This window comes from Muntiacus reevesi, chromosome 14, assembly GCF_963930625.1.
Source record: "Muntiacus reevesi chromosome 14, mMunRee1.1, whole genome shotgun sequence".
Lineage (NCBI taxonomy): Eukaryota > Metazoa > Chordata > Mammalia > Artiodactyla > Cervidae > Muntiacus > Muntiacus reevesi.
The window spans coordinates 14,221,046-14,242,206 of NC_089262.1; the positions used below are offsets into that span (position 1 = coordinate 14,221,046).

The window sequence follows — 21,161 nt, forward strand, 5'->3', positions numbered from 1 at the left end:
CTAAATCTGTTCCACCATACAAAAAAAAAAAAAGCTTATCTCTCCAAGAATTTTTGTCTGGTTATGAGCATTATGTGATCATGTGATTATGCACTAAAAGTTCTAAGAATACATACAATTTCAGTAATATTATTGAGAGTAACTGTTGGGAATACTTCTGCATCCACTGTGTAGTTGAACAGAGCAATGAATGAAAGTAGCCAAAATAAAACTGTGAAAAAATACTCATATGAAAAAGAAGGTCTGGTCAAGTGAAAAAACGCCCCAGATTAGAAATAATGGGTTCCACCAAAGTTTCCAGATTAGTAAAGTTTTGCTTTACTTGCATCCATCTCCTGTAAATGGAGCCCATTTAGAGTTTCAATGCTTAAATTAACAAAATACTACTAAAATAATTTGTGTAACATTTCTAATTAATAAAATTGAATTAACTGAAGTATAAGACTTTTTTTTAGCAACTTGCCCATTTACAAACTAGGATGAGTATAATTTCATCCATAAACAACCAACTAATAAATGAAGCCATTTGAATAAAAATGGTTTTGGAGTTTCTCAGATAAAAATGTCACAGACTTCTCAAAGCACATCTCTACAAATTCTAAATCTTGGTTTTAGTGTGATTTGCACAGAATATCTTAAGTAGCATATGCAGATATCCTCATGCTTATTAGCAAAATGACTTCGGGGGAAGGAAATGTCACAACAGTTTACCTGGCAGGGTTGCTTCATTTTAATGGCTGTGACATGGTATCTGTAACAGCAGAGTTCACAGGTCCAGGAACCCCTCTCACTGATCCATTTTAGCAAGCACAGCTGATGTGTATACCTAACGGACCCGTCACATCGGCAGGGGTTCAACAGCTCCCCCTGAAAAGAAAACAACTCAGCATGAATCTTTATGCTTGTGTTTCTGTTTTAAAACAGAACACTTGCTTTCTTTTCTTGAAAAGCCATTTACTCAGAAGGATACAAGCATTGAACTCTATCCTAAAAAATGAAATTAAATTTTTATACCTCTGGTGGGAATGAAACTAAAGTCTTAAAACTATTTCAAAGATATTACTTAGAGTCATGACATAAATGTTCTACCAACATGCAAAATGTCTGCAAGATATAGCTCTCAATACCCTTGGGAGAAAGCTGTACTATTAAATCTCTTTAATAACTTTTAAGTGGATGGTCAGATGCATTTCCTCTGCAGTTATTCTTAATCATTGCTAAAGAAGAAATGCATGCCATCCCAGAAAGTAGCTTGCAATAGCATTATGCTTTTATTTTTTTCTAAATGTAGCATCATAAATATTGACTTAGGGCACTATATTCCTGAAAGCCTACATGTTCTTATGCAATTTCCTTACTTATAAAAATATTAAACCTAATGTTTTCTGAGACCACACATTTCATAAAAGAGACGTATTATCCTGTTTTCCCCCGCGATTACTTGCTTATAAGTTTGCATGCACCTCTAACGGAGATAATAATTTCAGAATTGTGTTTCTAATCAAGTACACTGTTGGCTAAATAGGCTTTCTTTCACAAGATCAAAGTCCATTTTTATTTCTCCTATTAAAAACTCTAACATGCTTTTCACATCAGTGAGACTGAGTCACCAAAATTTGCCATTTTGCAAGGAAAGACTCTGCCCTTTTTGCTTTTGAAATGACTCACTCCCTGTTTGTACTCTAAGACTATCTGCCTCAGGATACACTTGTAGATAAAGGAATAAAGGTTGGTTTCTACGTATAAATCAAATCCATTTAGTAATTCACAAAAGAGATACTTATAGCATTATCACTAAAACACCTGAGGAGTGTGTAACTGCAAAACCAGGTAGGAAAAAAAAAGTGTAGACCAAACCAAGCACTATTCGCCATGGGACAAGGTTATTTGCCTTTAGCAGCAAAGGGACACTCGGTAGCCGCCGCGCAACCGCTCAGCCCAGGAACGGAACCCAGAAGCGGGCGCTGTCCGTGGTGCTGAAAGTCGGCCATCCGCACCCGGAGCCAGCCCAGACCTGCCCGAGCCCACGGCCCGCTGCCCCGGCGTCCCGCCGGGCCTCACCTGCTCGGCGCCCTGGAAGCAGATCTTGCAGATGGGCTGGTGGTGCTGATGCTGGTGCCCGGCGCGCTGGTCGCCGCCGCCGCCGCTGCTGCTGCTGCGGCTGCTACACACGGAGCGCGTCTCGGGCTGTTCGCCGGCGCCCCGCCGCTCGCCCTCCCCACCCGCGCCGGCCTCGGGCTCCCCGGGGCCGCCCTTCCCAGCCGCCGCCTCGGGGACCGTCGCCTCCGGAAGGCGCCTCGGACCTTCGCCGGAGTCGCCGGTCGCCGACACCTCCTGCCCTGCCGGCGGCTGCGGCAGCTCCTCGGCGCCCCGGTGCCGCGGGACCACCTCCGCGGGCGGTTCGTCGGACCCCGCGCGGCGCTCGGGGGACGCGGGCGGCGCCGGCAGGTAGCGAGGGGGCGCGGGGCCCGAAGTCGGCTCTCCCGGCGGCGGCGGCGGCGGCGGGGGAGGCGGCGGGGGAGGCGACGGGGGCGGCTCGGCGTCCCCGCTCTCCGCCCCGCGGCGCCGGCCGCCGCTGTGGCCGCCCTCAAAGCTCATGGTGGTGCCGCCGCCGCCCTCCTGCCAGCCCGGCGAGCGAGCCCGGCTCGGGCTGCGGGCGAAGGGAGAACGGAGGAGGGAGGGGGGGAAGAGGCGGCAGGCGGAGGGTGGGGACGGGGGGCCCGGGCGCCCGGGACTGAGAGGCGGGACGGCGAGGGGACGCGGAGGGTCCGGCGGCGGCGGCGGAGGCTGCTGCTCCGCGGAGCCGCGGGCTCGGCTCTGATGGAGGCGGTGCCCGATTCGGCGGCGCGAGAGAGCGGCGCGGCCCGGGGTGGGGGGGGGGGGGGGGGAGACCCGGGAACCAGGGGAGGGGGAGGAGCCGCGCCGCGGAGGGGCTGGGCCCGGGAGGAGGTGTTCGGCAGGAGCCGGCGCCGGGCGGTAGCCGGGGAGGAGCCGGGGTCGTTCCGGGGGATGGGGAAGGGGCGGGGGTGGGAGGGTGAGTGCAAACCCCCGGTTAGGTGCGGAGACGGCCGGCGGGCGGGCGGGCGGGAACTGGGGGGAGGCGGGTGGGGGAATCCCTGGGCCGCCTCCCGCGACCCCGCCCCGGGGCCGCTCACGTCTGTTCCGGGGCGGATTACCCCTCTTGGAACCGCGCAGCACTGCGGCTCCGGTGGGTGGGGGAGGCGGGGTTGGGGGGGAGGGTCGGAGGCCTCCGGGTCCAGAAACCGTTACCGGATGGGCCAGGGGGGTGCCCGCGGGACGGGGCGGGGGCGATCGAACCCGAGACCCGCGTGGGATGGGGGGGCGGGCGGGGGGCTCGCGACACTGCTGCCCCTAGCGCGCCCCAGCCGCCCCCTAAGCAGGGGGCGAAGGAAAGGGCGCGCGGGGCCCTGGGGACTAACGGATGCTCCCCTTAGATAGCTTCCAGCCCCCTGAGCCCTCTCCCTAAGGGAAGGGCACACTCACGCACCCTCCGGAGCCTCCAAAACAGAACTCACTGGAACTGCATCTTCCTTCTCCGTCCCCCTCGCCCTCTCCCTCCTGCAGTGAGTATCCTGGTTTATCTGAAAATATTCTGGTGACATTGTAAATATCATGGCCTAGAGTGGTTCCTCCTAGTGAACCCTGATGCACGTTTCTGGGGTGGGTGCTCTCTTTCACCCTTGCCATAGAAAGGACTCAAATGACACCTCTCCTGCAGAAGTTGCTGCAGTCGTGGATTTCGATTTTATGCACCCCGAAGCCAGCCAGTTCCTCTGGAACTCCCCTCCGAAAAACCTCCTCTTCCCGCAGGGCAACAAGCTCAGTTCTTTTCTGAAAATAAACTACCTCACCTGTAGGGAACTAGACGGGAAAAAAACCGGTGCACATGCCGTAGTTTCCAAATTCGTACACTGTAAAATCACAAGGCAATAGATTTATATACTGCAATGTGGCTATTCAAAGCACTGGTTCTTTTCACTAGTGTAACACTTTGATGTCTTTGACACAACTGACTTGCTCTCCAGGCAGTCGTTTTTGGCTGCATTTTATAGCTGTAGAGCCAGGATCAGACCGGCAAAGTTACTTGTTCAAGGTCACAGAACTATTAACAAAGAACTTTTGAGCTCCCTGACTCCACAGATTTTCTGACTCAAACACCGAATGATTTTTCCCCCAATTCTGTTTCCTGCCTCCTAAAACAATACTGTATTAATAATACATGGCATGTTTGGTGGCACTGACTTCCATTAATAGCTAGATGTTCTTGAATGATTAAGATAAACTACCAGCCTAATTTAATTTTTCCACTATACATTTGGCAATAAGAAGTATATTTGGTTTAAAAAAAAAATAGTCCAGCTCCTTCACAGAAATTGGTTTGGTTGGAAAGCAGAGAAGGAAGTAGTAAAAAAGAAGTCAAGAATGCTTTGTCACAAGTGATTCCAGATGAAAGAGTTACCAGAGATGTCCTCTAACACTTAGCCTCCTCTGACTAGCTTGTTTTTGGTAGCAGAATGGTAAGCAGCAAGCACATTAAAAAAAATAAATAATAATCCTTGAATGCCCTAGGAACTTATCACACTGAAGAAATATGGCTGTAGATAATGCTTTCATTTTCTGTCTTCACCTGTCAATATGACACTGCACAAGATTGTACACTGCCACAAGTCATAGTCATGAGCCTTAATCCTAAATTCTTGAATTAAAAGGTGTCTAAATTGTTTTTTAACTCCCCTAAATAATTCAGTTTACGACCAATACATTTCTCCCAAATATGATACAGTCCATCATTATTTGGACTGTGAGTTCTGGATAAACTATGTGCAATGACTCAGGCAGCAAAGTAACATGGATGAAAGAGTAAAATGGCCACAAAGCTAGATGTGTTCTTTCAGTTGATTGTTGAAAAATAACTCTGGTAAGAGAAAATTAACTTTCCTTATGATGATGAGTAGCCATGTAAAAATATTATTTCCTAGCATCTGCGACCTCCAAAGCTGACCTGAACAAAGGGAAACTTGTTTGTAATCTTCAGTTAACTCAGTGAGTCTTCAATGGATAAAAAAAACAAACAAACAAACAAACCAAAAAACCCTTGTAACCTTGACTGCATCCTCTGCCATAAATATATAAAAAGAGTGGAGTGTACTGAAAGGATAAACCACTCTCAGCTGCTGGCACCCATATAGGAGAGCTGACAGAGAGACACAGGCATCACATAAAGAACCACAGGGCATCCACAGCCATCGACAGCCATCCAATAGCTGACGTGCATCCACCAACTAAAAAATGGATGAAGGGAGAGGCAATTCTACCAGTCTGAGCAAAAAGGGAAAGGCACATCTAAGCTATACAAATGAAGAGAAAGATCTAAGTAACACAAGAGATGCTTGAAAAGTCTCCATCCTCATGGTTTTCCCCACTCCACCCACCCATACATGCAGAGTTACATGTACCTTTACCAAAAGAGGCCTTTCATTATGAACATGCAAACTCTTTAGACACCAGGAGTCTCTTGGAGTTGAATCTAAGGATGGAAGAGAGATGGAAGGACCCCAGGCAAGTATGTCCCAAAAATTTCTTTGGTGATATTAATGGATATCTGTACAATATTCTCCTTGAACTTCCCAGTGACCACACCTTGAAGGTGTCCCCTGAAGTCACCTCAGGGATATTAGGTAGAAAACAATTCAAGCTACACTAGGTCAGAGTTGTTTCAGGAATGACTCTGAAGCTACACGAGGTGTGATGATCTTGATGTGTCCTCCAATAGAGTTAGCCTGAAGAGCTCTTTGAAACTGCCTTTCAGATGGACCTAGAGATTATCATACCAAGTGAAGTCAGACAGAGATAAATATATGACATCACTTATATGTGGAATCTAAAAAAGATAAAATGAACTTATTTACAAAACAGAAATAGGCTCACGGACATAAAAAACAAACTTATGGTTACCACAGGGGAAGTTGATGGGGGGAAGGAAGGAACAAATTAAGAATTCAGGGTTAACAGACACAAAGGACTGTATATAAATGCATAAACAATGAATATTTACTGTATATCACAGGGAATTATTAATATATTCGATATCTTGTAATAGTAGAAAAGAATCTGAAAAAGAATATATATGTATGTATATGCATATATACATATACGAACAAGCCTATATATCTGAATATATGTATATACATACATAATATGTCTGAATCACTTTGCTCTACACCTGGAACACTGTAAATCAAGTATACTTCAATAAAAAATATTTAAAAGTTGCCTTTCAATTAAGTTTAACTTTTAGAGATGTTCCAAAATTGTTGACTTGGCACCTTTGGAGTATATTTATTTATCTGTGGTCATCAAGTACAGTACAGAGAATTCTCAATTGTCTTCAAATATCTGAGAGAAAAGTAGTTAAAAACTCAGTATATTGTAGAGCAACTAGGTTATGTTGTGTGAGTGGGAGGGTAATTTTAAAAAGGAGAGTCAAGTGCAATCTGTAGGTTGCAAGTACTTGGGGCAGAGAACAGCCTCATTGTATGCTAGAAATGAAGCAGAGTCAGCACCATACCACACAATGCCATGTACAGAAAAGTCCACAACTTATATCTCATATTCGAACCTCTTTATTGAATTTCAAACTTTTGTGTCAAATTGCCACTATGACTGCTCTATGTAGATACCTAAGAGTATTCCAAACTAACCCAGTCCAAAAGCAAACAACCCCAAAACTGCCCATCTCCCGATCATCATAACAAATAAACCAATTCTTCACTCATCCAGGTACTTAGGCCAAAATCCTTGGAGTCATCCTTTGACTTTAACTGTTCAGCTCATATAGTCAGTGTGACAAAAAATTATCTCACATGTACTTTTTTTATATTTCAAAGTTCACTGCCTTTCACCTCCATCCCCACCATCCCAGTTCAAACCACCATGATAAGCCAGGTTTATCAAAATAGTCTAGTCTCCTGTCACCTACTTCTTATTCTTGAGTCTGTCGCCTACAGCAGCCTGGATGATCCAATTCAATCACGTTATCCGCCTGCTTGGTAACCACCAATGGCTTCCCATCACTCTTGGTGCAAACGTCAAAAATCTTAGCATGCCCTACAAAGCCTCAGTGTAGCTCCTGGCTACATCTCTGAAGACATCTATCTCTATATTCTCTCCCCCACCCTCTCCTGGTCCTTATTATTCATTCCTGTCATGCTGGCCTCCTTGCTACGCCCCAAGTAGATTCCCTTGTCACTCCTCATCCAGTTATAATGGCTCACTCCCTCACTCAGATCTGTGCTCCGAGACACTTCAACAGAAAGACCTTCCTCAACCTTCTGACGTGAAATAGAATCCTCCACCCCCATTTTAACTCTAACCTTTGCCCAGTTTTATACTTTCTTAAGTTGATTTAGTGCTATGTATATATTTACATAATGTGCACATATTTTGCTTGCTTTTTTTTTTTCCTTATCTAATATCTGGATTACTGGAATAGTTTCCCACTACTGAATTCCAGACTTCTGTGTCACTGTCCCACTGGAACACTTGCTCTGTTGAAGACTATTTTGTTTGCTGCTCTATCCTCAGGGCCTGGAACAGTGCCTGATCAGAGGAGTGTTCAGTCAATCTTACAAAACAAGTGTATGAAGAACTTGGGGCTTCTATGGTGGCTCAGACAGTAGAGAATCTGCCTGCAATGCAAGAGATTCAGGTTTGATCCCTGGGTCGGGAATATCCCCTGGAGGAGGGCATGGCAACCCACTCCAGTATTCTTGTTGGGAAAATTTCATGGACAGAGGAACTTGGCAGGCTACAGTCCGTGGGGTCACAAAGAGTCAGACAAGACTGAGTGACTTTCACTCACTCGCAGTTTCACTCTCAGAAATTGAGCAGGTGACTATTAATCAGCTTTCCTGTTTAAGGCACTATGCTGCCGGCTAAACCACAGTTTGCAGGTGGGAATGCAATCTGTAGGACAAGGAAGGATGCAGTCACAGAATTTTGGTGCATTCAGTGTGATGCCATTTTTTCCTCATTTCTTAGTCAAATTACCTAAAATTATTCTTTTCCTTAGAAACTTTTTATTTGCTGCCTAATTTGTCATTTGCTACCAGGCATATTAAGTCAAACTCTTGGTTGACCTGATATGAAGATATCAGAAATTTAAAAGCACATACCGTTGGTCTTAAGGGAAAGTGAAAGCATACGGATGGATGGTATCCATGTCTGAGCAATTTCACTGACCATCCATCATGCTCTTCTTTTGATTTTATACTACACTGCATTCTAACGTGTGTTGGTTCAACCTGTAGGTTTCATATCATACTTTCTTTGCATGTATCCTTCAGTCTTTGCCTCTTGTATCTCTCCCCTGTTCTCTGTCCCTGCTGGCTCTTCCACTCATAAAAGCTTCCATATCCAAGCTGACCGGCCAGTCCCCTCTCTACCCTTACTAGATGCCTTGATCCTCACCAGCTTCCTTTGACCTGGCATTTCTCCAAGAAGTTGGCATCTTCTCTGAAAGCTCACCAATATTTAAACTCTGTATACAAGATCTCTCAAAGTTACACTAGCTTCCTGTGGTTTGCTTGGCCACTCAGTCGTGTCCGACTTTTTGCGACCCCATGGACTGCAGCACGCCAGGGTTACCCGTCCATCATCAACTCCCAGGGCTTGCTCAAACTCATGTACATCAAGTCAGCAATGCCATCCAAACATCTCATCCTCTGTCATCCCCTTCTCCTCCTGCCTTCAATCTTTCTCAGCATCAGAGTCTTTTCTAAGGAGTCAGTTCTTCGTGTCAGGTGGCCAAAGTATGGAGTTTCAGCTTCAACATCAGTCCTTCCAATGGATATTCAGGACTGCTTTCCTTTAGGATGGACTGGTTGGATCTCCTTGCAGTCCAAGGGATTCTCAAGAGTCTTCATCAACACCACAGTTCAAAAGCACCAATTCTTTGGCACTCAGCTTTCTTTATGGTCCAACTCTCACATCCATACATGACTAGTAGAAAAACAATAGCTTTGACTAGAGAACTTAGCTTTGAAAAAGCATAGCTTTGAGAACTCCAAAACAATAAAATAACATCTTAAAGGCATGTTTGATTTGTAAAGGATCATATTGAATTTTTTACAATTTCAAAAATAACCAAATATTATTTTCTCCCTTGGTCTCCTTACCTTGAAACTTAGAAATACAGAAGGGCTTTTTTACCTGACAGGTTGAAGACATAGAAATATGTTCCATCACTGTGTACACTGGAAATTCTAAACCTGACTGACATCTGGAACGCAACTGAATCAGCATGACCTGACAGAGCTACCCAAGCTTTACAAGGATCTTGACTAAAATCAGCTCTGATTCCCCTCTGCTGCAAATCATCTGTTCTTCAACCAAACTCATATATTAAATATGATTTTTATGACCTCTATTATATTATACCTTGCCTTGAGACTAGGCATGCAACTTATCTGCATCTATTTTTTCTTATGCTAGATTGTAACCTACTTGTAGTTTGAGCCTGTTTAAATGAATCTTTTATCTGCATATACTATGACCCCTGACACTGAAGTGGAAGTGAAAGTGAAAGTCGCTCAGTCTGGAATTCTCCAGGCCAGAATCCTGGAGTGGGTAGCCTTTCCCTTCTCTAGGGGAATCTTCCCAATCCAGGGATCAAACCCAGATCTCCCACACTGCAGGCAGATTCTTTACCCGCTGAGCCACAGGAGGAGTTCAGTAATTGTGTCCTAAATAAGTAAATGGGCTTCCTTGGTGGCTCAGCTGTAAAGAATCCACCTGCAATGCAAGAGATGCATATTTGATCCCTGTGTCAGGAAGATCCCCTGGAGAAGGAAACGGCAACCCACTCCAGTATTCTTGCCTAGGAAATCCCATGGACAGTTCTAGCCTGGCAGGCTACAGTCCATGGGGTTGCAATAGAGTCGGATGCAACTTAGCAACTAAACCCCCACAACAAATAAGTAAATATTAACAGAAACTTTAGTTCAAAAACAACGACCATTTACTTGCTAAAAGTAATTGATAGGGAGACTTCCCTGGTGGCCCAGTGGGTAAGACTCCACTCTCCCCATGCAGGAGACCCAGGTTCAATCCCTGGTCTGGGAAGTGGATCCCACATGCAGCAACAGGAAGCATGCAAGGATGCTATGCCACAGCTTGGCTTCAGTAGGCTCCTGGCCTGAATCCTGGTTTCTCTACTCATGGAATCCTAGGGTCTCTACTTTTTCCACAGGGCCTCTGCCTAGAATGGGATCATTGGTCTGTTTCCCTGTGTCTTAGAAAAGTCCATGTTCTGACAAGAAGGGCAGGCAACTCCATGTTTATACCAGGTTACCAATTTCATCCCGAATTCGACTTCAATCCACCCCTTTTCCAGACACTAAGGTTTTCAGGAAAGGACCATGACTGACTCAATCTTGAAGAAGAGCTTTTGACTAGTCACTGAAGCACCTTTAACAGAATTAGGTGGTTATGGGTAAACAGCAGCTCCTCAAAAGAAGAGCAAAGTCGCTCTCAGGGGAATGACTGCTTGGCAGACACTACCAGATGCCAACTCCCCCCTCACTGGAATTTGATGTCTTGCCCAAACAGTTACAGTACTTGTGAGTTCCTTCCTTCTGTCCAGCTGAGCTCCCGAACTTAGACCCTCCACAGCGAAGCCAGCAACATCAGACTACAAGCCAAATGATACAGAAATGCACAACTGAGAGTGATAAACAGCAGCTATAAGCAAGGGTTCTTAAAAGCAGGAAGTTTTAAAGAAGTGGACCTAACTCAACACAGTTTAAGAAAAGTAACTTTTGATATCATGAGCATGAGGGGTGTGTGTGTGTGTGTGTGTGTGTGTGTGTGTGTGTGTGTGTGTACGTGCCCACGTGTCTGTGGGGTGAGGGGATAAATGGATGACTGGGTAGGGAATCTCACAAATGATGGGCATCATCAGAAAAAAAGTGAGTGCAAACCATAAAACACTATCTTTTTGTGCAATCAATAACCAGCAACTGACAATTTTTGGTAATACACTTTGAGAGGTGGATGGACCCGACCTCAAAAAAGCCCTAATCCAACTAATAAGATAGGCATGTATGTATAAAGATGTTACATAGATTAAAAGTCATATAGAAGGATTAAAAGTGTTATGGAAGTACAGATATAAACAAGTCTGCATGCAAAAGATTATTCATCCTAAGAAAAAGTTTCTCAGAGTGGGTCATTTGAACTGGGCTTTGAAGGCTAGATAGGAGTATGCCAGATGTGCTCCATATCAGCGGCTAACTCAAGAGGTTAGGGAAACTGATGTGAATCTTAGACTCAAGTGTGAGGATTATAGAAACAAGGAAAGGTAAGAGAGGATATGATTCAAGTTTAGAAAAATGAAGATGGTGATGAGAAGGATAAAAGTAGACCTACTACATACTGAAATACTAGAAGAGAAGCACATCTTCTTTTAGGAAAAATGTCCCTATGTCTAGAGTTCAGATCATTTGGTAGTTTAGTCCCTAAGTCATGTCTGACTCTTGAGACTCCATGGACTGTAGCCCACCAGGCTCCTTGTCCATGGGACTTCCCAGACAAGAATACTGGAGTGGGTTGCCATTTCCTTCTCCAGGGGATCTTCCTGACCCAGGAATCGAACCCAGGTCTCCTTCACTGCAGGTGGATTCTTTACTGACAGAGCCACCAGGGAAGCCCCTTAAATCATCTAATTACCAGGAAGTCACTATTCCATCAAATGCAACCAGAATCACCCAAGAACTGGGAAATTAGCAAATCAGCCTCCAAAAACCAGTGCAGTCCACCCCACACACAACCGCATAAAAATCCATTTACAAATGCTTCCATTTTCTTGTCAGGTGAGACTGCTAGATCTGTTATATCTGATTTTAAATATAGTCCTAAAAACACACTTACCTACTTTCTCTGTCCACAGCAAATCACAGTTAACAATCTCGGAAGTGTCAGTAGAAGAGCACTTTCAGGAAACAACAGCTAATCATCCAGCCCTCCTTGCAAAGAAGCAGACACAGTAATCCTTAAATCTCCAAAGAGTTTATTTCAAAGCAAACAGCTTGGGACTTTCCCGGTGGTTCAGTGGATTAGAATCTGCCTGCCAATGCGGGGGCCATGGGTTCGATCCCTGGCCAGGGAAGGTCCCACATGCTGCAGAGCAGCCAAGCCCTGTGCCACAGCTACTGGGCCCGCACTCTAGACTCTGTGCGCCCCAACAAGAGAAGCCGCTGCAACGAGAAGCCCGTTCTCTGCAACCAGAGAAAGCCAGTGTGCAGCCGCGAAGGCTGAGTGTAATCCAAAAATAATTTTAAAAATAAATAAATAAAAGGACACAGCTCTACAGGCAATGCAGTCACCCACTGGAGGTCTGTGTATCTTTCGTGTGTGTGCGCAGTTACTCAGTCGTGTCCAGCTCTTTTCGATATAGCCCGCCACGCTCCTTTGTCCATGGGGACTGACTCACGCCATCACTGGTAATGTTAATGAAGGTTGTGACTATCCGAGAAGAGCTTACAGCCTGGGCCATGTATGCTGATTAATCTGTAAAGCATCTTGAGACGTGTTCTTAAGACTCCCTTTCAATACGGTAAATTACAAACGTTCACCAGTTGAAACAACCAGATTGAAAAGTTTCCTTATCCTCCTCTGGGCAGCCCCCTGTGCCTCCCCCCACCCTCAAAGCCAGGCTGTGCTGTGTCCACATTCGATGGCACTGTGCCCGGTGGCACCTGCACCCACTGACTCTCCCCACTGGCAGATCACAGGTTACTTGAGGCCAGGTCATTTATATACATATAAAGTTTATATAGATTGTTCCCAGGGCTTCATACAAATGCATTCATACATAATGGTTATTCAAAAGAGTTTTATATGAGGAGTAAGAGAAAAATGAGGCTTTTGTAACACATTTAAAGAAAATATATGTTAAAAATGAATGACCTCCAATTACATGAACAATTCTTTTGCACTTACCCGTGATAAAATTGATTGATCATTTACCAGGTCAGGCATTGGTCCAAGCACTTCACACCTGTTGATTTGTTTAATCCTCAGCACAGTCTGTGAAGCGGGTACTATTACCTGAGTTACACTGATGAGGAAAGGGAGGCCAGGGAAATCTACCTGTGACCATTTAGGCAGTTAGTGAGAAACAGTAAGAAACAGAAGCTGCCTTCACACCCCTGCAGTCTGGCTCCTATGCCCCTGCCCTTCAAAGCTCAGGTATTGGCCTCCTGTGTTATCTAATTTATCGCAGATCCAAAAAAAAAACTTGTGCGCTGCTAGAGGTGGATAAGATCACTGAGGTAGATTCATCAGTTTGGAAAAAAAAAAAAACTCTGTTTTTAAGTTATTCTTCTACCTCTGTTTTTGTAAGTTCACCTATTTTAGATTCTATATATAAGTGAGATCATACATAATTCATCTTTCTCTTTTTTCATTTAACAAATGCTCTCAAGGTACATCGTGTTTTTGCAAATGGCAGGATTTCTTTTTCTTAAGGCTAAATAATATTCCACTGTATATTTAGACAACATTTTCTTTATCCATTTTTCTATTGATGGGCACTTTAACGGTTCCATATTTGGGCTATTGTGAATAATGTTGTAATGGACATGACAGTGCAGAGTTATAAGATAAACTGAGGTATATTAAAATTTTTAAGAGTTGGAATAAAAATTGATTTAACATCCAATCTGGCATATAAAAAGGAAGGATCTATACAAAATGACTTTTATAAGCAGAAGGAAACAGGAACAAAGAAGTTATATCAGGTTAAAAGGGGGGAGGAGGGTTACTGCAAGATTAGTCTTCTGTAGAGAATGTCAGGAGGCTATCAGGCAGATTACCCAACTATTACTGATCAGATTACTTCTGACTGGCTGGTTTAAATTTTCATTTCTGGAAGAGCTCAAACTGTAACGAAGTCTCAACTTGGTTACACTGAGTTAAGTCTTCATTTGGTGATGCTGGATTTTAGCATAAGTAACTTCATCTTGTTCCTGCTGTCTTGTTTTTAACAGAGGTACACTTGACTCTCATCTACATTTTCACATTTTTGCTCCTGAGTAGCAAGGAAAGTTAGGGGTTAGGGGGTGTTATATGCCAGAACTTTTGAGAGTGATAGCATGAAGCATCATAACTATACTCTTAAAATTGTTTCTTGATGCTACTGGCAGATAGAAAATAACAGCAGTGGAGGGGTACTGAGGTGAGTAAATACGGCATTTCCTGCTGTAACGCTGACCTTAAACAATAAAAACAGTTATCTCACCAAACAGATAATTATCTCACCAGCCTTTACTCCAGGGGCAGCAAAGAAGTGCCATTCAGAAGGTGCGACAATGGCCAACCACTTGAAAGCCTGGTAAAGCAAAGGAGAGGAAGCTTTTTAAAGAGGAGAAAGGGAATTTGGGCGGGCTGTTATAAACAAAAAGTCCATTGGAGGAAACTGGGATTTTGAAACATTGTGGGTTTTCATTGGCTGAGCTGAGATAGTCTCTGATTGGCTAAGCTGTTGCCAGGCGAGGAGAAAATCTTTCTTCCTCCTGATAGTAGTAGTAACGTAGTGTCACTTCTTGCCAGAGATGCAGTATGTCTCTTCCTATTGATGTCCAGTGGTACCTGCATGACGGGCTTCCCAGGTGGCGCCAGTGGTTAAAAAAAAACAACAACAACACCGCCTGTCCATGCAGGAGACATAAGAGATGCTGGTTTGATCCCTGGGTTGGGAAGATCAGCTGGAGTAGTAAGTGGCAACCTACTCCAGTATTCTTGCCTGGAGAATCCCATGGACAGAGGAGCTTCTCAGGCTACAGCCCTTAGGGTTTCAAAAGAGTCAGACTGGACTGAAGTGACTTACCGCGCTAGCACGTACCTGCAGGCCAGTTCTCCCTTCTGGTCTCCTGGCTTCATTTTGAGGAGGTTTCCCTTTATTGATTTTCACAACTTTTCTCTGTGTACTTACTGGAAGAAAAAAAAAAATTCTGCTGTAAAAGATCTACTCATTGTAATGTTTCAGAGAATAATTCATTCATAAATCATGATTGAAAGCAGAGACAGAAGCCTAAAACTTACCCCATCTCTGTGTTTCCTCAACAGGGAGCACTTTGCCCCCACCTCCAGGTGAGATTCTTGTTCATGACTGAAGGCATTTTTGGTTGTCACAACTCGTCGGGTACTGGTGTTGGCAGGGGCCAGAGATGCAGCTGAATATCCTACAGTACACTCTGGTATTGGAGAAGACTCTTGAGAGTTCCTTGGACTGCAAGGAGATTCAACCAGTCCATGATAAAGAAAATCAGTCCTGAGTATTCATTGGAAGGACTGATGCTGAAGCTGAAACTCCAGTACTTTGGCCACCTGATGCAAAGAACTGACTCCTTAGCAAAGACCCTGATGCTGGGAAAGATTTAAGGCAGGGAGAGAAGGGAATGACAGAGGATGAGCTGGTTGGATGGCATCACCGACTCAAAGGACATGAGTTTGAGTAAGCCCTGGGAGTTCGTGATGGACAGAGAAGTCTGGTGTGCTGATGTCCATGGGGTCACAAAGAGTCAGACTTGACCAAGTGACTGAACTGAACACAGAACAGCCCCTGCGACAAAGAATTATCTGGCCCCAAATTTTAATAGTACCAAAACAGAGAATCCCTGCCCTAAAAATAGCAGAACCTCCCCTAATTTATTTAACTGAGTAAAAACAGTTAAAAATTTTAAAGTAACTCTAAGAAGAAAATGATAAATTATACAAAGGAGGATATTCTAAAAAATTTTTAGAATTAAAAAAAGTTTTAAATTAGAGTTGTTTTTTTTTTTTTTTAGTTTTTTTAAATATTGAAAGAAGTAGAGACAATTAGGGGAAAAGGACAATGTCCAAAGACTAATTGAACAGGCCATGCATAATACAAGAGCATATGCTTAAAATAAAATGCTAATTTAAAATAGATTAAAGTAATGCATGTGCATGAGGTAACTCAGAAGAAACTGGTGAGAGCTACTTCCTTTCAGCTTATTTTCATCTTTTCCAATGCTCAGTGAACAGACTTCCCACTGATTTCAAAGAATATTTTGGTTTTGAGATTAGCTTTATGGAAGCTAAAAATTAGTCTTTAAAAATCATTAACTCCTGGTCCTGTAGATTTTGAAATTCTTTAAATAAAAGAACATGCTACTAAACAACACGTGCAGTGCAGTGCTCATTCACTAAGTCGTGTCTGACTCTTTGTGACCCCCATGGATTTTAACCTGCCAGGCTCCTCAGCCCACGGGATTTTCGAGGCAAGAATATTGAAACGGGTTGCCATTGTCTCCTCCAAGGCGATCTTCCCAACCCAGTGATCGAATCCACATCTCCTACATTGGCAGGTGGATTCTTTACCGCTGAACCACCTGATAGACAACAGTAAACACTTTGGTGATAGTTATGGGAGTGATGGGGCTTCCCTCATTACTCAGATGGTAAAGAATCTGCCTGCAATGTAGGAGACCCGAGTTCGATCCCTGGTCAGGAAGATCCCCTGGAGAAGGAAATGGCTACCCACTCCAGTGTTCTTGCATCTGAAATCCCATGGTCAGAGGAGCCTAGCAGGCTACAGTCCATGGAGTTGCAAAAGAGTCGGACACAACTCTTGTTGTGCAACTAAACAACAACAAATAAGGAAAGATGAACAGAAACTTTAGCCCAAAAAGATGACCATTTGTTTGTTAAAAGTTATTGATAGGGAGACTTCTCTGGTGGCCCAGGTGGGAAGACTCCACCCTTACCATGCAGGGGGTCACAAAGAGTCGGACATGACAGAGCAACTTTTACTTCACTTCATGGGAGTGATACCTATTCCCATATTTTTAGGAGAGGTGTTTGGGATGATTAAAAAAAAAAAAAAATCTGACTAGTATAAGAAAGTGTTATCCTAATAAAATTAGTTTAAAACCAGAAACACACAGAAGAAAAAAAAAACCCTGTCATTAAAAAGGTCATGTTAGTAATTCTTAGACAAAAAGAAAATATTTAATATGATATAAGTTGCTTTTTTCAAATTCTATCATTTGTGCATGAAGAGGAGCAAAATATGCCACCCCAAAATATGTTCCTTTAGCATAAGGATGATCTTGAACTGGTTATTTTTAAGAAACTGCAGACTCAGGAAAAACTCTGAGAACCAAGAAGTGGTTCTTTGCAAAAGGCACATTGACATTTATGAGGCAAATCATATTTAAACGTGTTTCCCTCTCTGTGGGCTTTCCTGGTGGCTTTGCTAGTAAAGAATCTGCCTACAATGCAGGAGAGCCAGGTTCGATCCCTACGTTGGGAAGATGCCCTGGAGAAAGGCATGGCAACCCTCTTCAGTATTCTTGCCTGGAGAATTCCATGGACAGAGAAGCCTGACAGGCTACAATTCATGGGGTTGCAAAGAATCAGCCACAACTGAGTGACTAACACTTTCACTTTTCCTTCTCTGTAGTAGGAAGAGAAGAAGGATTCTAAATCTCTACAAACTCTTGTCAATGAAGAAGGTGATGACCTAAATCTGTAAAACAAATTTACCCTTGTTCACTATGCTTTTCCCATAACTGTACCCTCTCCCATCCACACACATCTATCTTTTGTCTTTAGTTGAAGATGGTATTTAAGGTGGTGGGTTGGGCCATTTCAAGAAGTTACTCAGTTTTCCCGGGTATCTTAAATGTACACAGGAGGTATTTTGTTGTTGTTTAGTTGCTCACTCGTGTCCAACTCTTTGTGACTCTATGGACTGTAGCCCACCAGGATCCTCTGTCCATGGGATTTTCCAGGCAAGAGTACTGGAGTGGGTTGTCATTTACTCCTCCAGGGGATCTTCCTGACCCAGGGATCAAACCCAACTCTCTTAAGTCTCTTGCATTGGCAGGCAGATTCTTTACCACTAGAATAACCTGGGAAGCCCTCTAGTCCTTCCAAATATTATGGCTCAGCTAAGGGTCTACTCTACAGAGACTATTTGGATCCTTTATTTCATATCCTTCTAAAGTATACTTTTTATTGGAGAGATGATATCATATATTTCATGGATGTCTCATGTATTTGTTTTCTCCTAGGATATTCTTTTCTCTTTTTTCTGTTTTTGTTTGTTTTGGGTTTTGTCTTTTGTTTTTTATGGGAGAAGGGGAGGCAAGGGTTATTATCAATAATGTTTGTATTAGCACCAATGAAGAAAAAATTTTTTTGTATTTTTCTGATTACATCCTGAAGAAAAATCACAAAAGTAGAATCCATGAGCCAAGCAATACAAAACTGAGGCCATAATGGTATTACCGACGGAAACAGTACAAATGTAAAACCAAGCTACAATTACTCTTTAGAAACACCAAAATAACTGAGTCTTCATTTTCAAATGGTTACCTTGTTAATTCCATAGTAGCATTTGTGATGTCATTATTGCTATCCCACAGGGCTCAGACTGGCTTGGCTCTTAAAGCATTTGCTTGTGACATGACCAGGTCCATTATGTCCTTTAAGTTCACATCTGTTTCATTAACTTCTTCCTCTTCTCTCTCCTCGTGTGCAAGAAGAGACTGTATTTTTCTTGAATGTCCCAGATGGTTCTGCCATGAACTTTGAGATTCTCAACAGTTGCTGGCTGTGCTTGTTGAGATAGGTCCTTGACCTTGGCTTCCTCCCAAGTTTTGTAGGTATCGAAAGTTGGATCCATGTGGAACAGCTCAATATGGCAGCTTGCTTCATCAACAGTACAAATTAAAAGAACCAGAGAGAGAGAATCCAGCCAAGGAGGAAGTCAATCTTTTGAAACCTACTCTTTGAAGTAATATCCTATCGCTTTTGTTGTATTCTGTTTGTTAAAAAGCAAGTGTGAGTCCAGACTACCCTTTAGGCTTTTTCTTTCTTTCTTTTTGTTGAAGTAGAATTGATTTACAATATTAATTTCAGGTGCACAACATAGTGATTCAATATTTTTCAGATTATACTCCATTTAAAGTTATTATAAAAATATGGTCTATATTCTATATTTGTGGTTGTGAGATTCCACATCCCTTGTCATGCCCTCGGGGACCTGGCATATTAGGAACCTTGCATCTTGGAATCATCTCCAGCCCAGGGCCCATTCCCAAGACCTCCCATGTCAGAGCCCCTCCTTCATAGTTCCAGAGGCATTGACCTGAGAATTGATTTCAGAAGCAGCCTCTCTCTAGGGATGGAATTGGGGGGGAGGGGGCTGCTGGGAAACAATTGTTTCTCAGCTGTTGCCTTTTCAATATCTGGCATCACAGCAGTACTCATATTTTCTCCCAGTTCTGCTCTTTTTTTTTTTTTTTTTTTTTTTGATGGCTCTGTAAACTCAAGTTACAGTGTGGTAAGGTTGTAGTTTCTCAGTGCTGTTAGCATTTACTATTAATTGATCACCAACTGCTTTGTATGTTACAGAATTTTTGGTTTTATGAAGCCCCTGGCACCCCCACTGGCTTTTCAATATCTCATGGATTTACTTAGATATTTCTTATTTTAATAGAATTTGAGAAAGGCAAGTAATAACTCTGCCTCTCGTTATGTATGACCAGAATTCAGAAATCCTTTATGGAATAAGATTGAAAGAAAGTGAAACTTAGTCACTCAGTCGTGTCCGACTCTTTGAGACCCCACGGACTGTAGCCCACCAGGCTCCTCTGTCCATGGAATTCTCCAGGCAAGAATTCTGGAGTGGGTTGCCATTTCCTTCTCCTATGTTCAAAATGAGGCTCCATCGCTTACCTACTGTATGACCTAGGCAAATTACTGTGTCTGTTTCCTTATTTTCAAAATGTGGATAGTAAGGCATGGCGTTGCTATACAGAGACCTTGTTCAGGACACTCCATAAAAGCTAGCTGTTGTTATTATTATGTCTGTCATATATATTGCAAAAGTTGTCTTTTACTTGTAATACTGTATGTTTGTGTGTACATAGATATAGGAGCATGTACATATCTTTATGCGTTTCCATAATAAAAACTAACACTTATGTATGCTTACTATGTATCTTTTAGGCACTTCACATATATTAATCTATGTTTCAGAAAGAGGAACCACATTGGAAATTAGAAAATATTTTAAACTGATAATGAAAACAGAACCCAATAAAACTTATGGGGTGCTTGCACCATTATGTTTCCTCATTAGCCATCACTGGTGTCTTAAAAATGTTTTAGTTTCTGTTCATTTATTTTGAATTTAGTTTCAATATGCTGAACAAAGCCTCAGGCAGAGGGTTTATGAGCTATTACTTTATTAGAAATTACCATTCCCAGGAGCAGGAATGAGGCTCAGGGGGAGTGAAGCAGGAGGGATGGGAGGGGCCTTGTGAGCATGCGCTTTGTAGATGGCTGCCCGTGGGTGTGCTCAGTACAAGCCCAGGGCCCCCTAAGGAGCTGTGTGAACTGCCGCTCCTATGGACCATCTTTGACGGGGACGGGGGGGGGGTCGGGGGGAAGAGAGGAGAATAGCACATTCTTTGGTGAAGAAGGGAAGATACCAGTTTCCATCTTCTTTTTTATTTATTTAATTTTTATTTTTTAACATCAAAAACATTCTGTATTGGGGTGTAGCCGATAAACCAAGTTGTGATAGTTTCAGGCAAACGGTGAAGGGACTCAGCCATACATATACATGGATCCATTCTCCCCCAAACTCTCCTCCCATCCAGGCTGCCATGTAACATTGAGCAGAGTTCCCTATGCTATACAATAGATTTTTGTTGATTATCCACTTTAAATAAAGCAGTGTGTACATGACCGTCTCGAAGTCCTCAACCATCCCTTCCTTCCCCGACCCCCAGCAACCATGAGTTCCTTCTCTGAGTCTGTGAGTCTCTTTCTGTTTTTGTAAGTAAGTTCATTTGTATCATTTCTTTTTAGATTCCAGATATAACTTCTTTTTCTCCCTGTGATATTAGTTCCTCAGTTCCCAGCCTTGGCAGAAATCCAACCCAATAAGCTCCTTTCTGTGTAGGAGCTTGGCCCCTCAAGTCCAAGTTGCTTCAGTTGTCTTGGAGGCCTTCAAACAGAATCTCTTTTTCAATTTATTCATCATTTCTGGTTGTTCTTATAGAAGCATGTGACACAGATGATGTTTTATTTTAGTCGCT

At 43.3% G+C, this 21,161-nt stretch overlaps 1 protein-coding gene across 1 annotated transcript in view; it reads right to left on the minus strand.

Annotated features, from left to right (window-relative positions):
- MARCHF11 (membrane associated ring-CH-type finger 11) overlaps positions 1 to 2,598 on the minus strand; it is a 109,772-nt gene extending 107,174 nt beyond the window's left edge. Inside the window, exons 1-2 of the mRNA XM_065905178.1 lie at positions 2,062 to 2,598; positions 712 to 867 (exon numbers count right to left, since the gene is read on the minus strand). Coding sequence (XP_065761250.1) covers positions 712 to 867; positions 2,062 to 2,598 — 693 coding nt within the window. The remainder of the gene's footprint in view (positions 1 to 711; positions 868 to 2,061) is intronic.
- Between the last annotated feature and the right edge of the window lie 18,563 nt (positions 2,599 to 21,161).